This window comes from Schistocerca nitens, chromosome 1 (assembly GCF_023898315.1).
Source record: "Schistocerca nitens isolate TAMUIC-IGC-003100 chromosome 1, iqSchNite1.1, whole genome shotgun sequence".
NCBI lineage: Eukaryota > Metazoa > Arthropoda > Insecta > Orthoptera > Acrididae > Schistocerca > Schistocerca nitens.
The window spans coordinates 114770427-114784919 of record NC_064614.1 but is presented as its reverse complement, the minus strand read 5'-3'; the positions used below and the strand labels follow the sequence as shown (position 1 = coordinate 114784919).

The 14493-nt window shown below is 41.7% G+C and overlaps 1 protein-coding gene across 1 annotated transcript in view; it reads right to left on the bottom strand.

Moving 5' to 3' along the window:
• Positions 1-4034: 4034 nt before the first annotated feature.
• Positions 4035-14493, bottom strand: part of LOC126260122 (estradiol 17-beta-dehydrogenase 2-like) — a 78863-nt gene continuing 68404 nt past the window's right edge. The window contains exon 5 of the mRNA XM_049957739.1: positions 4035-4171. Coding sequence (XP_049813696.1) covers positions 4035-4171 — 137 coding nt within the window. The remainder of the gene's footprint in view (positions 4172-14493) is intronic.

The following is a 14493-nucleotide window of genomic DNA, read 5'->3' as shown; positions in this document are numbered from 1 at the left end:
TTCAAATGTTCTATTTTATTTGTACATTAATATTACTAATGGTTGCTGTTAACACGATTTACTACTACTTAGTTAATATAAAACATTGTATGTCACCATGATTAATGAATATGTACGACCTGTTTAGAGTTTCCAGATAACAGGTCTAAAATATGTAGCAATCAATTGAATTGACTGACAACAGTGCAGGGTGCATTCAGAAAAAGTAACCATGGGTGGGAACTGCTATGTCGCTATGTAAACAGAACATCATGCTTTGGTGTCGACAATTTAGCGACACTGTCTCTGTAAACAGCAAAGTACCGTTCGGCCTGATGCAATCGTGGAGAAGGGGAGGGGAAGTTACGTACCCAGTCCAGAAATATAAATGCTCCGCGCAGGCCACGAACTTGGAATAACGCAGCAAACCGTGTGGAAAATTTTGCGACTGCTTTACGTTTCAAACCGTACCGTCCACAGCTCGTGCAACAGTGAAAACCAGTTTTGCACCTCAGTAAACGAAGCACTCGAGGATGGACCTTTCGCCTCCAAGCTGATACTCAGCGACGAAGAAACCTTCACCATATCTAGAGAGGTTAGTCGCCATACATGGGGCAGCGAACATCCTCATGAAATTGTGGCGCATGAACGAGATCCACCAAATGTTAATGTTTCCTGTACACTATCACATATCATTTTGTTTGGGCTATTTTTCTTCCGTGAGAAGACTGTGACAGGTACCTCTTACCTTCATTTGTTGCGTGCATGGTTGTTTTCACAACTGACGGCTGATTCCGAGAATTTCATCTTCCAACAAGACGGGTGCACCCCTCCTTAGCATCATCGACGTTCGTCGCTACCTAAACGACGAACTTTCGCATCCCTGGATTGGGCGTAGTGGTGAAGATGATGTGGTTCTGTTCCCTTGGACCACAGGTCGCCTGACCTGACGCCTTGTAACTTTTTCCTTTGGTGGTCCATTAAGGACACTGTTTACATACCGCCACTGACAAGAAAAGTGCAACAGCTCAGAGAACGTGTCAGTGTTACTCGCCTGGGCTCGTCAACACCGACATTCGAGTGTTGATGACTGGAAACAAGTTGCGTGGTCGGACGAGTCTCGTTTCAAATTGTATCAAGTGCATGGACGTGTACGGGTATGGAGACCACTTAATGAATTCATGGACCCAGATTGTCCGCAGAGAACTGTTCAAGGTGGTGGAGCCTCTGTAATAGTGTGGGGCGTGTGCAGATGGAGTGATGTGGGTCCCCTGATACCTGTAGATACGGCTCTGACAGGTGACACGTACGTAAGCAGCCAGTCTGATCACCTGTATCCATTCATGTTCATTGTGCGTTCCGATGGACTTGGGCAATTCCAGCAGGACAATGTTACACTGCACACGTCCAGAATTGCTACAGAGTGCCTCCTGGAACACTCTTCCGAGTTTAAACAGTTCCGCTGGCCACCAAACTCCCCAGACACGAGCATTATTGAGCATATCTGGGATGCATTGCAACGTGCTGTCCAGAAGAGATCTCCACTCCTTCGTATTCTTACGGATTCATGGTGTCAGTTCCCTCCAGCACTACTTCAGACATTAGTCGAGTCAAGCCACGTCGTGTTGCGGCACTTCTGCTTGCTCGGGGGGGTCCCTACACGATATTAGGCAGGTGGGCCAATTTCTTTGGCCCTTCAGTCTATGCTACAAAGTGCTGTACGTTCACTGTGTTTTTCGACCGACCTTCTAATGGATTTGTCTTTTTGAAGAGACTCTTGTGTGAACGTCAAATGTGAACCCTCATATGTGATGAGGAATTACTGTCGATATAATTATTGAATGAATATCAAGAGCTCAGATGGCAACCCAGTTCTAAGCAAAGAAGGGAAGGCAGAAAGGTGGAAGGAGTATATAGTGGGTTTATACAAGGGCGAAGTACTTGAGGACAATATTATGGAAATGGAAAAGGATGTCGATGAAGACGAAATGGGAGATAAGATACTGCGTGAAGAGTTTGACAGAGCAGTGAAAGACCTGAGTCGAAACAAGGTTCAAATGGTTCAAATGGCTCTGAGCACTATGGGACTTAACATCTGAGGTCATCAGTCCCCTAGAACTTAGAACTACTTAAACCTAACTAATCTAAGGACATCACACACATCCATGCCCGAGGCAGGGTTCGAACCTGCGACCGTAGCAGTCGCGCGGTTCCGGACTGAGCGCCTAGAACCGCTAGACCACCGCGGCCGGCAGTCGAAACAAGGCCCCGGGAGTAGACAACATTCCATTAGAACTACTGATGGCCTTGGGAGAGCCAGTCCTGACAAAACTCTACCATCTGGTGAGCAAGATGTATGAGACAGGCGAAATACCCTCAGACTTCAAGAACAATATAATAATTCCAATCCCAAAGAAAGCAGGTGTTGACAGATGTGAAAATAACAGAACTATCAGTTTAATAAGTCACAGCTGCAAAATACTAACGCGAATTCTTTACAGACGAATGGAAAAACTGATAGAAGCGGACCTCGGGGAAGATCAGTTTGGATTCCGTAGAAATGTTGGAACACGTGAGGCAATACTAACCTTACGACTTATCTTAGAAGAAAGATTAAGAAAAGGCAAACCTACGTTTATAGCATTTGTAGACTTAGAGAAAGCTTTTGACAATGTTAACTGGAATACTCTCTTTCAAATTCTGAAGGTGGCAGGGGTAAAATACAGGGAGCGAAAGGCTATTTACAATTTGTACAGAAACCAGATGGCAGTTGTAAGAGTCGAGGGGCATGAAAGGGAAGCAGTGGTTGAGAAAGGAGTGAGACAGGGTTGTAGCCTCTCCCCGATGTTATTCAATCTGTATATTGAGCAAGCAGTAAAAGAAACAAAAGAAAAATTCGGAGTAGGTATTAAAATTCATGGAGAAGAAGTAAAAACTTTGAGGTTTGCCGATGACATTGTAATTCTGTCAGAGACAGCAAAAGACTTGGAAGAGCAGTTGAACGGAATGGACAGTGTCTTGAAAGGAGGATATAAGATGAAAATCAACAAAAGCAAAACGAGGATCATGGAATGTAGTCAAATTAAATCGGGTGATGCTGAGGGGATTAGATTAGGAAATGAGACACTTAAAGTAGTAAAGGAGTTTTGCTATTTAGGGAGTAAAATAACTGATGATGGTCGAAGTAGAGAGGATATAAAATGTAGACTGGCAATGACAAGGAAATCGTTTCTGAAGAAGAGAAATTTGCTAACATCGAGTATAGATTTAAGTGTCAGGAAGTCGTTTCTGAAAGTATTTGTATGGAGTGTAGCCATGTATGGAAGTGAAACATGGACGATAACCAGTTTGGACAAGAAGAGAATAGAAGCTTTCGAAATGTGGTGTTACAGAAGAATGCTCAAGATAAGGTGGGTAGATCACGTAACTAATGAGGAGGTATTGAATAGGATTCGGGAGAAGAGAAGTTTGTGGCATAACTTGACTAGAAGAAGGGATCGGTTGGTAGGACATGTTCTGAGGCATCAAGGGATCACCAATTTAGTATTAGAGGGCAGCGTGGAGGGTAAAAATCGTAGAGGGAGACCAAGAGATGAATACACTAAGCATATTCAGAAGGATGTAGGTTGCAGTAGATACTGGGAGATGAAGAAGCTTGCACAGGATAGAGTAGCATGGAGAGCTGCATCAAACCAGTCTCAGGACTGAAGACCACAACAACAACATAATTATTGAGAAGTGAGATATTAACACATACACGTAAATGAATGTCGATATTGAAACTTACTGGTAGATTAAAACTGTATGCAGACCGAGACTCGAACTCGGGACCTTTGCCTTTCGCGGGCAAGTTTCATATCAGCGCACACTCCACTGCAGAGAGAAAATCTCATTCTGAAAGTCAATATTATTTGAAGTGTAATTATTGTTAGCAAAGAAGCCCAGTTATTGTAAACAAGGAAGTATCTAGGGGCATACATGAAGTTATTCTTTAACTGAAGATCATATACCAGATGCTTGGTGTACTTTTCCTGCTGATCCCTCAGCAGTCGAGCTTACATGTAGCTGGACGGCTCCACTGTGCAGACGGAGACGCCCCACTTCTTCATCTCGACACGCAGAGCGTCGCAGTACGATATGACGGCACTCTTGGACATGCAGTACGGGGACATTATCGGCATTGCTGTCCTGCCTGCGGAATGAACAAATTGACGACAAATGTAAAGAAGCTATAAACCGATACAAAAAGACATAGACACTTCAAATTTCAGAATATATTTCAATCAACATTTACATAATTAGAAAATTTATTTCGCTTTACCTGATTCAGCAGATTAATCTGTCATCTTCAGTAACTTACAAAATTTTGGGTGTTATATGGCATTAGAACTTGGCTCTGGCTCTGAGCACTATGGGACTCAACTGCTGAGGTCATTAGTCCCCTAGAACTTAGAACTAGTTAAACCTAACTAACCTAAGGACATCACAAACATCCATGCCCGAGGCAGGATTCGAACCTGCGACCCTAGCGGTCTTGCGGTTCCAGACTGCAGCGCCTTTAACCGCACGGCCACTTCGGCCGGCTTAGAACTTGGCCATAAATGTGTGTAAAATATACGAAATGGTTCAAATGGCTCTGAGCACTATGGGACTTAACATCATCAGTCCCCTAGAACTTAGAGCTACTTAAACCTAACTAACCTAAGGACATCACACACATCCATGCCCGAGGCAGGATTCGAACCTGCAACCGTAGTATTCGCGCGGTTCCGGACTGAGCGCCTAGAAAATATAAGAAGTGTATTACAAATACTTACTTAATATGTTAGGTAGTCGTCATGATCTTCTTGACTGAAACATAATACCACGACGTACCGAAAAGTGTACATATTGTATCTGATAATTATAACCATATATTCATAATTTGCAGTAACTGATTCACGTTTATGTACTTAGCTTAGTTGTGGTGCTACCTGGATGAAACATACATAAAAGCATGTTGTTGTTGTGATCTTCAGTCCTGAGACTGGTCTGATGCAGCTCTCCGTGCTCCTCTATCCTGTGCAAGCCTCTTCATCTCAGAGTAACTACTGCAACCTACATCCTTCTGAATATGCTTAGTGTATTCATCTCTTGATCTCGCTCTACGATTTTTACCCTCCACGCTCCCCTCGAATACTAAAGTGGTGATCGCTTGATCCCTCAGAACGTGTCTTATCACCCGATCCCTTCTTCTAGTCTAGTTGTGCCACAAACTCCTCTTCTCCCCAATCCTATTCAGTACCTCCGCATTAGTTATGTGATACACCCATCTAATCTTTAGCATCCTTCTGTAGCACTACATTTCAAAAGCTTCTATCCTCTTCTTGCGTGAACTATTTATCTCCATGTTCCACTTCCATGTATGGCTACACCCCATAAAAATACTTCAGAAACGACTTCCTGACGCTTAAATCTATACTTGATGTTAACAAACTTCTCTTCTTCACAAACGCTTTCCTTGCTATCGCCAGTCTCCATTTTATATCCTCTCTACTTCGACCATCATCAGTTATTTTGCTGGTCAAATAGCAAAACTCATCTACTACTTTTAAGTGTCTCATTTCCTAATCTAATTCCCTCATCATCACCTGTTTTAATTCGAATATATCCCATTATCATTGCCGATGTTCATCTTATATCATCGTTTCAAGATACTGTCAAATCCGTTCAACTGGTCTTCCAAGTCCAACATTTCATCATCATCCATGAAAGTGGCGAGATTATACTAGTAAAGATTGGGAATTTGTACGGGCGCTGATAACCGCGCAGTTGAGCGCTCCACAAACCAAACATCATCAACATCATTATCATCATCCAAGTCCAAGTATATAAAACGTACAAGTAATCTATATAAAGAAAGTTATGTAAAATAAGTACGAAAACTTGGTGCACAGTACTAAGTCAGTTACTGCTGATATTAACGTCTAAAGGAAATTGGCTGACTTTCACCGTTTTACAACAGAGGCTATATAATCAAAATAGTTTTTGTTGTTCAAAACACGCTAATCGTTGGACAAATCATTGGAATTTAGGTAGGAATGTTTAAATATTTCGAGCTCTTAAGCAAAGAGGGAGGAGGAAGAGTGTGTTTCTCGATTTTGAGATATTTTGCGAAAGTCGAATTATTTGAATTTTCACGGTCTCTGTTGAGGAAGTTCTCACGAAAGAGGATTTTTAGTGCCTTCCCATTTGGTCCCTACAAAAACTCGGGCACATATTACACAGAATTTTGTCTGCTCCACATTTGAGAAAGAGCAGTGTAAACAGCAGCTTGGTGACGTTGGTGGTAAAGGACGCAGTGACGGCATGATTTTTAAACAAATAAATTGTCGATATGTGCTTATAATTTTCACATACAGAATGTACATTTTCGTAGATGTCAAGGCATTATGCTTCTGTGAAGAAGATATTGACATTTTCTAGACCAATATTAAGTAAATTTTTTAGTAGGTTTCTTGTACTTTACACACATCTATGGCCAAGTTCTAATGATTTATAATGTCTCAGATTTTGTAGGCTTCTGGAGATGACCGGTGATTAAATGAAACAACAAGTTTACTGTTACCAGTCACTGTTGATTTATCTCCAAGACGCGTTTCAAAGGTTTAAACATCCATCATCAGGTGGATTTACATTTGTTACTATGACATGTGTGTTTGTGTTGTATTAGTAATTTTTGGAGAAACTTGTCATATTGTCTCTAGTGGTCACTGGTTCCTTTCATTGCCGTAACACATCACATGTATACTGTCATATTTTGTAAACAAATATGGCGTCGGGAAACTAACCTGTGTTAGGATTCTTCTTCAGAGTGAACGGAGTCCTTGGGCGGCTGAACACTATCGATAGACAGTATCGCGTTCACTTAGAAAAGGCGTTCTCCCGTGCTTTTTCGGAGAGGTGGAGATAATGGGTAAAAATCTTCGCGCTGAAGTTCGTCACTGGGTTACTGCTGAAAGGGTGTAGTGAAAGAGAGGGAGAATTCAAAATATTATTCTTGTTGTACCGCCTCGGTTATTTCCTACTATTTGTTTACGTTCCTCGCCCGGCGTTGTTAGGTGTTTACCTCCTTGATAGCGAGTAGCCATAAAGCCGACAGCGTGCAGCTGTCCTCTCTATTGAAACCGCGCTCATTCTTAGATATTTTAACTGTTTCCCCGTCTTTCTTCTATAAATATTACTTTCTCTGTTTAAGGCTCGTAACTTCAATGCTAATAACTCGGAAACGACGCAACGTACAAAATTTTTTTAAACAAATATTTCTCAGCCCATCCTACCCTGCAACACCCTTACAATCTTTTACATACTGTTTCTGACCACCCCGTAAGTGCTTTGCCAGAGCCGCGTGTCACTTCATAGATTCCCGCAGTCTGGAGGCGGACAGGAAGGTCCATTTTAAGTCGGAAGAAGTTTCTTTTATCTCGTGTTGGCTCAAAAATGTAGTCGTTATTACATTCTTCTGAATCTTTCTGCCTATGCTGTCAGTTACTCTAGCAACAAACGGCAGGCTTATGGGGGGCAGGGAGTTTACTGTGTGGACTTATGTAGAATAACGTATCTGTTGTGTACATAGTTCCGCGTAGTCAGCGCGTACACAACTTTCCCTCTAGAAATGCCCCGTTGAGCACAACAGCGCAGGCGCAGCGCTCGTCCGTCTCCGCACTACGAGATCGCGCTGCCTTACAGACGGACCAAATTCTGCTTCCGCCGATCCGTGTATTAATATGTAACGCAGCCAATGAGATTGCTGCTAACGTAGAACCTTTTCTCCTCGCGGATCACACTCGCGCAGTGATACCTGAATGCGCGAGGTATTATAATGAGTGTACAGACCTCCGATTAGCCAATCTGCATTTGTCTGCACCAGTATGTACCAGGCTGCATTAGTCTGTACCAGTCTATAGTCAAGTTTCAGTCTGCACCTAATAAGATTACCATATTCCTGTACATAGCCATGAAGATAAATGTATAGACACTTTGTCGGGTATCAGAGATATGTGAGAATAAGATTAACGTACCAAGACCAAAGGAACTTCAGATTGTCAATTGTAAACAGCATCCAGAATCAAGTTACGTAATGTCTATGCTTTTTAATATTTTAATAAATGTGTGTGAAAATTAATCAAGTTCTGTTTAAAGTTGGTCACCGTCAATCTGCTACTCTATGCGTGCAAGTGGCACTTCTATCGTCTGACCTAATGGCAGATGATAAACACGCCACGATAAGAGCACGAGATATATTGCTGACACTCGCCTACTTCGTTAGAGCGACAAGTAAAATAATGTGATGGTGTGTGTACCGAAGGTCTTGCAGTACGCACACCACAGTATCTAAGAATTGGAAGCCGACTTCATTCTCCGTATCCTAAGTGAAGATGAATTCAGTTGTGCGTAACTTACTGTCTTTTGCTCTAAATGCTCCATGAAAACGTCAGCTGCTACTATCGAACAGAGAAGAAGGCTGAAGTGGAACACGACGCAGCCAGAAGACTCACAAGGTTTTGCCGTCAATGACAACAGCTACAAAAGTGTGCAGACTTACAAAGGTTGGTTAAAATAAAACTGGCCCAGAAAATATTTCCCACCCCAGGTATTGTTAAGTTGGGTTGCCTACCTTAGAGTGTATGAAATATTTTCCGACCAATTTCATTTTTGTCACCCTGCGTAAACTTCAGGGAGGTGTAAAGGATGTCTTGAGGAGCAAACTGAGCGTAGGAACCCACCCTTTGGAACGCATCCACCGATCCACCGACGCTACAGGCTGGTAATGAAAACAACCTGATGGAAACAATCGTTTTCGCAGCTCTTTCGAAAACAATGGAATTATTCAGTTGCAGGTTTAAGCATCAGTTGTCGCTTGAATTATTCAATCAGCCATTTGACAGAGGCCAATCTAGGTGAGCAGCCAAATGAAAAAAATCGTTTCAGGCAGGTACAGTTTCACTTATGGTTGAACTATTAATTTATTCTTTTGAGTGAAAACAATTTGTGTAAGCAACGGAATGGATACTGCCGATTCAGTCGGCTGCTTTTTTATGCATCGCTTCGCTTATTATTCATTCATTTCTTTGGAGCGAAATCAGAATGTGAGAACAACCCAATGAAAAGATTAGATTGTTTTGACAGTGTTAAATAATTATTATTGTTGACATCACTCCGTTATAGCCCTTAGTAGTTGTTACTGCCATTCCAATACATGTTTCTTTTATTATGTGCCAATAAGTAGCTTCTAATCCAGTTTTTCGTCCATGATTACGAGTAGGTGTTCACTTAATAGTGAAATTTGTCTCGATCAATGTGCAAAAACGCTAAGTGGGGCGGCAATGGAAGAAACATTTGACACGATAGAAAATATCACTAATATAAATTCAGTTCGACATACAGAATATGCAAGAATGATTCATATTCTGAAAATGTGTAGCTTTAGAACATTCCAAGAAAATTAAGGAATGATACGAAAAATTTCTCATGAAAAAGATACTTCCGACAAGTGACAGTCTGTGCTTAAATACCATTTGATTAAGTCACCAAACAATTAAAAAAAATATATGATTTGATTTCTGTTCACGTCACCTTAGCATCTACTGAAAGAGAATTTCGGTAATGGGTGCAAACTAATGGGAGGAGGGAGACAGAACTTCAATAAATTTGTATAAAAAGTAATTGTCCTTTTACTTAATCGTAAATTTATAATGTAGTATCATTTACAAACCATTTAAAGCCAACAAAAAATTCATATTTAATGCCACAAATGCGCAAAATTCGTATTTAAGTAAATGATATAATTCTTGAAGACTCAAGTTTGCCCAAGTTGCTAGTATTTTTTTTTTTATTACTATTTCCGATTTCGATATATCTACGCTGTCATCATCGGATCTTGTAACATTTCATACACTATACAGAGTGTTCACAATTCCTTTTACACTCTTCTACGGTTTGTAGAGCGGTTCGATTTGCAGAATGACCTGCAAAGGATTGATGAATGGGGCAGGCTGTGGCAGTTGACCTTGAACATAAAATAAATGAAATATACAGCGCATACACCGGAAACGAAATCGACTATATCTAATACTGTTACAGGATCCAATGATGACAGCGTAGATCTATCGAAACCGATGATACTAGTAATAATAATTACTGGTGACCTTGGCAAACTTGATTCTCGAAGAATAATATGGCTTTCAGACTGACGCAGTGTGAAACATCTATTAAGTAAATAGATACTTAACTTCTGAAAATATTTAATTTTTAGAAATATACTTTTAATTTATCTCTCCTCGAAATTAAATACCTTATCTGTCTTCATAAAAGTTGGTATTCCAAGTCATAGTTTATATATAACCGAAAAGGTTGAGAAAGCTTGTAAGTGAAATAACGTAAACGCAGAGACCGAGTGAAAGCATTCATACAGTTGATCAAACCGCAGGGGCTTGTTTCATTCGTGTGTTCTATCGCTACTCCATAGCGTCCAAGTTGCAGGAATCAACGCCTGGTTATAGAGACAGGTGTGTAGGTTTCTAAAGCTATACTGAATACTGTCAGGAACATAGCAAGAATTTCTGCTTCCAGTCCTTCACTTAGAAACTCAAGTCTGCTGCCCGACGGATGACCTAGTGATGGTCACTGGCCCCTAACATCATTCTTTGTGATGTCATTGACGTTTCTGGACATGGGTTTCTATCCTCAATTGGTTCCTCTATTCATCTGCTGCAAATAATAAAATATCATCAGTTTTGGTTCTACTCTGATTTGTCGAAAGGTTTTGACTGTGTCAATGACTTGTATTTGAAGAGAGATAATATTTCATTAGAGATGTCAAGTTTCTCTGGAATACATCATTCAGCATATGCGTCGTTTAGTTTTTATTCCAGAAACAAAATGCAGAAAGTAACAGTAGCTTGTCCGAGTAAAGCGAAGAGAGACGGCATATCAACTGCAGGGGGGAGATTTTGCAATGGCAGTCCTACACGGTTCGATAATTGGCCCAATGTACTCGTAAGTTCTTAAATTAAAGTGTGGTTTACTATCTTTTGATTCAAAAAATCAATTTTTTTAAATTGCATATTTGTATCCATAAAAGTGTTTAGAGTCCACCCCTGAAACGGTTTTTCCGAATATGGAACGGAAATGTTTGTTATTCGAGGTTGAACAAAAAAATGCACCTGTTTGAAATTGACCTTTTTCACGCACCAGTTTTTTTCTTTCGGAGGACGAGTTATTGTACCGGTGCTTGGGAGGAAACAAACAACATTCAAATGAAAGTTTGAACGCGTGTGTTTGGAAGTTAGCCCCCAAGCATTTGCATTCTGGTGCGAAGACTGTGGAGATTGCGACTGTCCTGGCAGTGAGCAGCTTCAACGAAGGGTATTCAGAAATTCTGAAGACCATGACAACGATGGACGTCACCGGGGGCTCTATTCGACGCAGTTCGCCAAGCATTCGGACGACCACCGGACTCAAGCGGCCGAAAACCATTTGTCACCGGCCGTACGAGCGGCTCTGGAGCAGCGCAGGATGGCCATCTATGAGGAAGAGGAAGGACTAGTTTATGGACCCGTAATAGCAGAGTGAACGTACGTTGCATAATATTGCATTTATATGCAGTCAAAACTTCAAACGTGTTTTCCTCGAAAGGACTTTTTTCATGGTAACTTCAAATCTACTGAACCGATTGGCATGATTCTTTGTTTCCGGAAACGCTAACTAAATTGTCTAGGAGTTGTAATATTTTTATTCCGATCCATCAACTATAAATATTTTTACTTGGCCGGCGAATTCGAAAAATCGATAAAAAAACGTATTTTTTCAAATGGCCGCCATTTTGTTTCCTATGGTCCAAATATCTTAAGCGAGGTACAACTCCTAAAGAATTTCATATACTTCGCTAACGCCAATTCAATTTTGATTTCAGACGAGCTGGCTAACCTGTGACATACCGTGCGTGGAGGTCTACATCGAGATTTTATTTCGTTCCGACGGCACTTCCGCCACTGCTCTTCGACATTTCTGGTCGAAAAAAATCCAGTTTTGAAGAGGAGATACCAATAAATATTTTGACATATTTTGATATCGATATCTATAACACATCCCGAGAAAAAAATTCTCAAAGAACATGCTTTTTCCGGGCCAAAGATAGTAAACCTCCCCTTAATGATGTGTCATTTTATTCGAATCCGAAGAGAGAGAATCAGCCCTGTTTGCAGGTGATACTGTGAGGAAATTGGAAATAAAAATATTTCGCTACATACTACAAACTAGCCTGACCTAAACGACAGTGTCAGCATAGGGACAGCAATCACAGTGACGCTGGTTACTAAAGTTAATAAATCCAGAAAGAACACTAGGAGAGTATTTTTGCTAGAAAGAGCAGATAAGTAGTTGTTAGCATTCCACTTAGGGAATGAATTGACACCACTTATCTCCAATATGATGAGTGTAGAGGAATTATGGGGCAAGTTTAAACTGATTGTAAATCGAGCTCTGGGGAAGTATTCTGGTGTCCAAAATTGATGCAATAAACTGCTACTTCCCTATCCATTGTCTAATTCTCGATATAGCACGCAAGATGTCATTCTCGTTGACGGACAACGACGCCAACGATGAAGCCAGGGCACCTATCAAACGGGTTAGTTTTTGCCGAGTAGCCCCGCAACCACAATCGCTGTCTACATAGTCACAAACAGTGCAGTACGGTACAGACAGGACACTTACCAGACTCTCTACGGTGAAGGGTCATAGGAAGAATGGAAGCAGCCAGTCAGAAACTGATATGGCCCGATGGTTCTGTTGCTTCTCGGGTGTAGTGACGGTTCATAGAGACCGAAGCTGTATTCCGAAGACCAGGGCAGGGCCGACCGATTGTTTCATCAGAAAGGGAGGACCGTTATTTAGATGTAAGAGCACGACAGTACCGCCTTAGTACTGCACAGAAACTGACATCTGACCTCGCAGCATCCACTGGCCGTGGTGCATCGAGGCAAACGATGTACAGAAAGCTTCGGCAGAGTGGCCTTTATTGTCGAGATTGTTGTATGTGCACCTCTGACATGTCTTCACAGAAGGGAAAGTCTAGAGTGGAATCGTCAGCTTTCCACCTGGACAGTCGAACAGTGGGCCAATCTTCTTTTCACAGATGGGTCCCCAATTGGTCTAGAGAGTGATTCACGCAGATTCGCATCTGGGGGGAGCGTGGAACGCGATTTCTGGACCCGAAAATTGTAGAGAAAGACCGATATCGAGGAGGATCCCTAACGATGTTCGCATAGATTATGCTGACCACTCAAACACCTCTTCATGAAATTGAACAGGTTAATCGGCAAGGTTTAACTCTGGTCAGGTATCGCGACGAGATCTTGGGACCCATGTGCGGTTGTTGCGAGGTGCTGTGGGCTCAGAATTCGTAGTGATGGACGATAATGACCCGATCTCATAGAGCACAGGTGGCTGATGTTTTCTTGCGAGAGGATGTTATTGCACGCATGGCGTGGCCTGCTCGCTCTGCCTATTCGAATCCCATAGACCATGTCTGGGATGCACCTGGGAGACAGGCTGCGTTGCGTCAGCATCCACCAACTACTCTCCAAGACTTGCGAGCAGCTCTGCAGGGAGAATGGGCGTTACTGCCTTGACATAAGACTTATTACATGATCCACAGCATGCCCCATCGTTGTCAGGCCTGTATTTCTGCCAGAGGCGGACACACTCCATACTGAACACATTAACCAGTTGTCGGAATGCATGTGCAAGTATGTTAGGTTGAGAAAAACAAATAACATTTTTGTCTGCCACTATGCATGTTTCAGTTGTTTACGTTCTTCATTCTTTACATTGTTTCTACTTTATTATCACCTGTTTATACTGTTTTGTGACAAAATAAATGCAACCTTGCAAATTTTCCGTTCGTTGCTTTAATTTTGGACACCAGTGTATGTGCTGAGTAAGATCGACAGGAAGTGCAAAATGGCTAAGCAGGGATGGCTAGAGGACAAATGTAAGGATGTAGAGGCTTATCTCGCTAGGGGTAAGATAGATACTGCCTACAGGAAAATTAAAGAGACCTTTGGAGAGAAGAGAACCACTTGTATGAATATCAAGAGCTCAGATGGAGACCCAGTCCTAAGCAAAGAAGGGAAAGCAGAAAGGTGGAAGGATTATATACAGGGTCAATACAAGGGCGATGTTCTCGAGGACAATATTATGGAAATGGAAGAGGATGCAGATGAAAATAAAATGGGAGATACGATACTGCGTGAAGAGTTTGACAGAACACTGAAAGACCTGAGTCGAAAAAAGGCCGCAGGAGTAGACAACATTCCATTAGAACTACTGCCGGCCTTGGGAGAGCAAGTCCTGACAAAACTCTACCATTTGGTGAGCAAGATGTATGAGACAGCCTAAATACCCTCAGACTTCAAGAATAATATAATAATTCCAATCCCAAAGAAAGCAGGTGTTGACAGATGTGAAAATAAC